Source organism: Portunus trituberculatus, unplaced genomic scaffold (assembly GCF_017591435.1).
Source record: "Portunus trituberculatus isolate SZX2019 unplaced genomic scaffold, ASM1759143v1 PGA_scaffold_204__15_contigs__length_355038, whole genome shotgun sequence".
In the NCBI taxonomy this organism is placed as follows: Eukaryota; Metazoa; Arthropoda; class Malacostraca; order Decapoda; family Portunidae; genus Portunus; species Portunus trituberculatus.
Genome location: NW_025541372.1, coordinates 330,449 through 338,565, shown reverse-complemented (window position 1 = coordinate 338,565; position 8,117 = coordinate 330,449). Strand labels below are relative to the sequence as shown.

At 38.2% G+C, this 8,117-nt stretch overlaps 1 protein-coding gene across 1 annotated transcript; it reads right to left on the bottom strand.

Annotated features, from left to right (window-relative positions):
• Positions 1-392: 392 nt before the first annotated feature.
• Positions 393-7,895, bottom strand: LOC123500339. The gene is made up of 5 exons (XM_045249042.1): positions 7,815-7,895; positions 5,333-5,408; positions 5,058-5,202; positions 3,775-4,723; positions 393-818 (listed from the first exon to the last, which is right to left on the bottom strand). The coding sequence occupies exons 1-5, from the start codon at positions 7,893-7,895 to the stop codon at positions 393-395; spliced, it is 1,677 nt and encodes a 558-aa protein (XP_045104977.1).
• Positions 7,896-8,117: the final 222 nt, after the last annotated feature.

Genomic DNA, 8,117 nt, shown 5'->3' with positions numbered 1-8,117 from the left:
GCATTTGTCACAATATTAGGAGAAATATGGGTTTCCATCATACTTTGTAATCCTATCTTAAAATTAATATGATCAGCTGCAATGGATGTCAAGGCTAGCTGGATATGCAGTAAAATCTCCAGTGAAAGAATGGATTTTCATTATTTTCTATATGTTTTTCCATCTTAGTCATAAGGGTCTTAGTAACACGGGTAGCAGTTTCTAGTTTTTCCAATGTTTGATGAACATTTGTTAGTTCATTGAGAGTGACATTGATAACATGGGAATGAACATTGAGGAGTTTTCTTTCCTCTTCTGTGAAGGAGTCTAACGATTGTAATCTTTTATGAATAATATCAACTTGATCTTGTGTAGCAGTCCCAAATAATGTGTTTGCAAAGATCCTATAAAATTTATTGCTCCCCTTTTTTCCTTCTAGGTTGAGGAATGTCATTGGCCACAATATGCATTAGGAAATCCTGCATTGAAGCATGCAAATTTTTTAATCTTTCTTGAAAAGCCAGGATATGCTGAGAAATCAAAGAGGTAAACAAGATAAAATCATCTCCCTCAATTTCATCTAAATTATATATCATATTCTGATTGATGATAAGATCATCTCCTGCAATTTTATCTAAATTATATATTATATTCTGAGTGATATTGATGGCTTTTTTAATTGGCTCATAGATATCCTCCAATTTCAACAAAAAAGGCACCACATAAGCTTGTCCAGTTACAAGTAGTTGATGGTCTTGGGAGAAACTCATCCCTTGTTGAGGAGGTGAGCTTTGGGGTACATCCCAGGCTTGAACGTATCCCATGCATAGCCCCACAGTCTGCAAAGGAACATTTCATTTTATTTTATTTTATTTATTTTCTTTTACCATATTCTAAGGGCTTATGCATTACAAACGGAAGATTCGGCACACTTGTCCTCGACCGTAAACTGTATGGGACTGACGTGGTAGCTTCACCTTGATATTCTTCTTGCAAATTCTCAGTTACATTATGAATTTCCTCATCAACACCATGACTCGCTTCTGATAGTGAATTGTCATCCGATTCTGAATCTACACAGTGCTCTACATCCCCTGAGAACACTGGAAAAGGATCTAGTGTCTGCAATGTCAACTTGGTTTCCCTTGTTTCACCTGGCTCGTGTACCGGATATGCTCGTCTGACATTCGGGTTCATCTGAGGGTAGCATTGTCTTCATGGATAATTCTTATTCTGTCAGTGTGTAATGTTGTCATCTTACCATTTCTAATGTTTCTTAATTTGACCACTACATCACTCACCTTTTCTGTCACTCTATAAGGACCTGTATATGCGGGTTGCAACTTTGCGGGGGTTCCTGCAGTGGGTACTCGGCGGACATATACTCTATCTCCAACTTGAATAGTCTTTATCCTTGCCTTCTTACATTGAGCCTTTTCATTTATTCCCTTAGCTTCTTCTAAATATTGCTGACACCTAGCATATACCCTATTTGCTTTTGTTGCCATCTCCTGCTTAAAATCATCAACATTATACCAAACTTGTTCCTCTTTCATCATTTCAAATGGGATGGTTGGATCTCTGAGATACATGAGATAAAAGGACTTTCTTTTATACTTGTGTGGTAAGCACTATTATATGCAAATGTAGCTATTGGGAGCATTGTATCCCAGATATTCATATTATCTTGCACCAAAGTGCGCAGTATGTTAATCAAGGTTGCATTTGATCTTTCAACTATCCCATTTGCTTGAGGATGGTAAGCTGTAGTTTTGCTATGTCGGAAATGCAGTAACTCAGTTAATCCCTGTAATATAGAATTGACAAATTCCCTACCTTGGTCTGTCACTAACATCTCAGGTATACCATGTTTACAAATCACTTCATCAAAAAATATTCTAGCAACTTCTGCGGCCGACTTGGTTTTCAGTGGTTTTGTAATCAAATATCTAGTAAGCACATCTATCACAACAAGACAATACATATATCCATTATCCGATCTACCCATGGGACCAACAATATCCATATGTATGCGCTGGAAAGGTCTCTCAACATCCGGGTATCTTCTCAGTGGTGCTGGGGCGTCCCCCGACCTCTTAAGCCTACGACAGATGAGACAAGACCTGCAATATCTTTCAATGTCCTCCTTCATTTTTGGCCAATATGCAAATTTCTGACACCTACTTAAGGTAACGGATGGCCCACCATGCCCCGCGGTTGGCAAAGAGTGGCCGAGGTGTACAGCAGTGTGCACAAACTGTTCGGGTACTAATATCTGACGCGTCATTTCTCCATATGTGTTGTGACTTACTCTGTAAAGCATATTATTGTCTAGAGACAATTCTGATATCTTTAACTTCTTATACCTCTTATCAATATTGTGCTTACTTAATTTTCCTTTTATTTCTTGCTCAGTTAAATTCTCTCTCATTAACTTCTTCAATAAGCCATAAAATTCATGGTTATCTTGTGACCTTATTAATTCCTTCAGATTCCAATCCACCATATTTTCTTCTGTGTTTTCTGTTATTGCTAACAAATGTTCATTTCCTTCATTTATTTCCACTTCCCTCAACCTGGATAAATGATCTGCTACCTTGTTAGCTTTTCCAGGAATATATTCCACCTTAATATCAAACTCTGCAACAGCTAATTGCCACCGAACTATCCTGCTATTTGCATTTGAGGTGGTCAACAACCATACTAATGGTCTGTGATCTGTGAGAATATAAATAGGGTAACCCAGGCACAAATCTCTGTTTACCTTAAGCCCATATACAATTGCCAGAGCCTCTCTTTCAATAGTACTATAATTAAGTTCAGCCTTGTTCAGTTTCCTGCTAAAAAATGATAAGGGTCTTAGGTTATTCATGCTATCCCTTTGTTGTATTAATCCCCCGATGGCAAAGCTCGAAGCATCCGTCGTTAAAAAGAACGGCTTTGAGAAGTCTGGAAATTTCAAAACAACATTTTGTGTTAATTCTTGCTTCAAGGTCTTAAAAGCCCTATCAGCTTCTTCATTCCACATTATGTGGTTATTGTTCTTCTTTCCAGTCACCATTCCTGCTGTTAGTTTAGTTAAGGGAGCAGCTATCTCAGCATAGTTTCTCACAAACTTCCTATAGTAGTTAGCCATTCCAATGAAAGACTGTAATTCTTTCACTGTTGTGGGGGCTGGCATGTTCTTAATAACTTCAATTTTGCTAGGCTGTGTTTTCAACCCTTCGGCTGATATAATATGTCCTAGATAATTTACACTATCCTTAAAGAAATTACATTTTTTCAGGTTTACTTTCAACTGAGCATCTTGCAAGCGTAGAAGAACCCTCTCCAAATTCTTTACATGATTTTCTAGATCTGTTCCTTGAACTATGATATCATCAATATAAACAAAAGTATCAGATCCTGTCAATCCAGCCAATACCTGATTAATAATTCTACAGAATGCCGCAGGAGAATCCTTTAAACCCATAGGTAGCACATTATGTTCATATAATCCATTTGGTGTTGCAAATGCAGTCCAGGGCTTGCTTTCTTCATTTAACTGTATTTGATGGTAACCTTGTTTCAAGTCAAGGCATGAAAACATCTTTCCTTTTCCCAAGTTATGCAAAATGTTATTCACATTAGGTAATGGGTAAGAATCATTCAGCACATGCTGATTTAAATTCCTGAAATCTACACACAATCTAATTTTTCCATCCTTTTCACTATGGGAACAACTGGGGAGATAAATGCTGATCTGGATGGTCTAATAATACCCTGGCTCTCCATTACTTTAATTTGTTCAGCTACCTTATCATAAAAACAAGCTGGGATGGGATAAGGTTTCTTGGACGTAGGTCTGGACTGTAACTGAATGGTGTGGTAGAAAAAGGGTGATATACTTGGAATGTCGTCATCACTAGCAAAGACAGAGGAGTATTTAACAACTAATTCTTTCAATATTTGATTTTTCCTTGTTCCCTCAGGATACATGTGATTAATGATTTCTGAAAAGGCCTTCATTTTGTCTGTTTCATTTTCTTCTGTCACACCATTCACTGTATATTCATCACTCCCGCTTGGCAGAACCTCACTCTGACATGACTGTAAGTAGCCTAATGTTTTCCCTGGCTCTAACGGCACATGTTCACTCGAGAAATTTATATACCTCACCACAAACCTAGATTTCTTCTTCTCCATGTCATTTTCTAATTTCACTAAACCTGGACATAAAAACTGAGACCCTATAACTCCTTTAACTGGCTCGAATATAGCGATATCACTATCCACTAACTTTGTTTCTAAGGTCACATAACTCACTCGTACTCCTTGTAATATTGATGTCTGAGCTACTGAGCATTTATAACTGGGATTATCCTTTGATTCATTTGTTACTGCTTCCTTTTCACTTCTCTCAGTTATCATGATGGCATGCATCATGGGTATTTCTACAATAACAATTCTCCTTCCTTCAATATATAATTGCAGAGGTTTGGTATTTAGATTCACATTATATCTTTTCATAAAGTCAAAACCTATTATTATCTGTGATGGCAAGGCTCTATCTTCACTGATCACAAAATCATGTGTGTATATCTTACCTCCAATTGTCAAAGTTAGCTTAGTCTTTCCTGAAGTCAACATTTCATCTCCACTCGCATTGCGAATTACCTTATTTGTTGGAGTAATGTGTTTCTTTCTAAGTTTGTCTACAACGTCACGCGATACAAGAGATACCCCTGCCCCGTGTCCATCAAGGCTAATACACTCTCATTTTCAATCTGAACTTCAATAGAAACATTTCCCGTGTCACTATTCACCGCTGTGATTACCACCGATTCATGTGGTTGCGTTGGTGGTAAATTGGCGTTTTTTTTTGTGTTTGATATGTGGTGTACCTACGTGAGTTGTTCATGCAGTCCTTACTCGCATGCCCTTGTACCCCGCAGGTGAAACAAGTTACCGTGGGCCTCGCCCTTGGTGGTGTTGGTGGTAATTTCACTGTGCACTGACTCGCGAAATGTCCCCACTTGTGACATCTAAAGCATTCTATGGTTCTACAATTTTGAATGGTGTGGTTATTTCGCCCACACCTCTGACAATGTATATTTCTGACATTCTGAGGGCGATACATCGTGTGATCTGTAGTAACAGCATTCACTGTCACTGCGTTTACTGGGACAACCCTATTTTCTTTGCGTACTGCAGCGTCGTGTAGCTGAAGGCTGGGGTGTGACGCTACATATTTGAGAGCTTTTGTATACTAATAAAGGCTTTTTCATATCTGCATCAGCAAGGATATAAGAAAAATCCTTAGGCAAGGCATTCACAATGATGGAGACAAATATATCATTATATACTTCCTTACCTGTGGGTTTCATGCTTTCTAATTTTGCCACAATCCCTTCTACTCTGATATAGAGCTCTGTTATGGTTTCTCTGGGCTGTCGAGTTACTGATGACAATTCACTGATCAGGCTTGGAAGCGATCTATCCTCTGGATAAATATCAAGGAATGCTTTTCTCACATCATCCCAATCATTTTTATGTTGCGTTGCACAGTGTGTCATATGAGTATATGCACTGTCTAATGCATATTGCTTGGCCAACTCTATCCTCCCTTCGTCTGTCCAGTTTGTCATTGTTCTATTTTCTAAATCCTTTATCCATGCGTGAGCGCTGGCGATACATTTTACATTTGGTACCGACGGGCTTCTTTCTTCACCTCCACAAAAATATGGTAACCCAATTACCTTGGAAAAATTATCCCTTGCATTGTCAGTGATCGCTTCTGCAATTTCCCCGGTACTGATGCAAGCCGGTTTGGGGGGGGAAAACGGAGATGTAGGGGGTGACTGCGCCATTCTAGAGGTTGTGACGGCTGGCTGCTGATTCGCTTTACCGTTAAGCGATACCGAGCGCTGACGTAATTTATGAACTATATGTTTCATCTACAATTAAGCAACATTAAAAAGTTCTCAATATTTACTCGTTAACATCCGCTACATCCGTGACATCCAATGCACTTGATCGAAATTTTTAATTGTCTTCACTCTCAACTATACGCCTGCAACGATTGCAATTGCAATAATATCAATAATATCCCACCGCTGCCACCAGTTTCGGAAGTTCGTTGCAAGTTGCAATCGTGTTATTCTAAGTGAAGACTTATTCTTACTGCAGGTAATATATTATACGGTATTGTATTTTCTAATTTTAATTCATCTAAGATTAATTACACCACTTTTCAAGATTGCTCATAATGTCACACAAATTCAATCAATGCCCTTAGAAATGTTAAGCTCATCTCCATTAATCCTTATCTCCGTAAATCCTTCATCAATGTTAATCACATACAATAAAACCACAAAACCTTGGTGCCAATTTCACAGCTGATGCATCTCACTATCAACTCAATGCTTGACTTCTATAAATGCCCATATAATGTATACACCACAATATATCATATGTAATTATCTCCTCAATATTATATATCTTAATGCATCAACTGTGGGAATTGCACTACACATACATAAAATCTTAATATAACATCCTAATAAATACACATCCTATATTTGTTTCCTCCTTTCACTTCAATGACATAAACATTGTCTTAGACTGCATTAACAACTATAGAGCTTTACTCACTAATACAAGAAAGAGTCTGTCCATGACTCGAATGTTTCTTCTCCTCCTCTCGGCCACTGCCTTCTGCTTTCTCCTCTCGTTTCTGCCAAGATTCTCGATCTATATCCTCTTGCGGGTTTCTGCTTATTTTAAATACTCAAGGTTTCGTACCTTTTCTCCACGCCCATTTTACCATCTACCATTCAGAGATCAGACATGTGGAGGTCCACGTGTGACAATGTAAGGACGAGAACACATACGAAGGTAATGTAGAAACAACCTTAAACGTAGTAGAAACAACCTTAAACGTAGTATACACAACATTGCCTTACTGGTGTTTCATAGGCTCAACTTTTCCCTAGTCTCATAGCACGCTCCCCATTGGTCTAAACATGAAATACTGCTTGTTCATTGGCCATTTAAAACCACCCATCCTGTTCAACTACACGTGGGAAACACGTCTTGACTATACCACTCTCCAACGTCGTAACCAGAGTATTTTGTTTTGAGTGTTTGTTTGGGTCTGCGTAATATCTGATGTCTGGCTTCCCTCTCTTGTTTATGTTAGGCCTCTCACTCTCGTGTTCAGTTCACAGTAGGGTCCCTTGTACAATTCTCCCGTAGACGTAATTATTTACATCCTTGTGCCACTGCTGCATCCCGCTATGTCCCACCAGGCTGTGGCATGCCAGGGTATGACACACGTCGTATGTAGGCGTTCATGGTGGAGGTGCGGTAGCGTTGTGGGCATTCACTTTTTCCATTAAGGCAGGATCCTATGTTGCTGGGTTTGGTGTAGACAGTAGTAGTGAATCCTGCATTTGTAGCAGTGGTGAGGACGTCGAGGAAGGGTAGGTTGTTCTGTACTGCTTCTTCGTGGGTAAAGTTGAGGACGGAGGCTTCAGTGAGGCGATGCTTGAGTTGCTATATATATATATATATATATATATATATATATATATATATATATATATATATATATATATATATATATATATATATATATATATATATATATATATATATATATATATATATATATATATATATATATATATATATATATATATATATCATCTGAACTGTGTAAAACCAAGCATTTTGATGGCATTAACAATATTGCTTGCATTGTCTGTAACAATGCAATTAACCTTGCTCGCCAAATTTCATTCAGTGATGGTTGCACTTAAACTGTCACGTATATTTTCCGCATTGTGACTTACTGTCAAAGTCTTGAGATCTAACAGCACACTTCTTATATGATCATCCTCAAGAAAGTGAGCTGTGATACCCATATATGACATAGTTGTTCTTGTTGTCCATATGTCAGTGGTAAGGCATACATCTGTTGCGTTGTTGATTTCTGAAACTACCCGATCTCGGACTTCCTCAAATTTGTTAAGAAGGTAGTTAGATGTGAGGGATTTACGACTTGGAATGATATATCTAGGCTCAAGAAGTTTAACAAACTCTTGAAACCTTCATTTTCTACGAAGCTAGTTGGTTGCAAATCCTGGCTATCATTT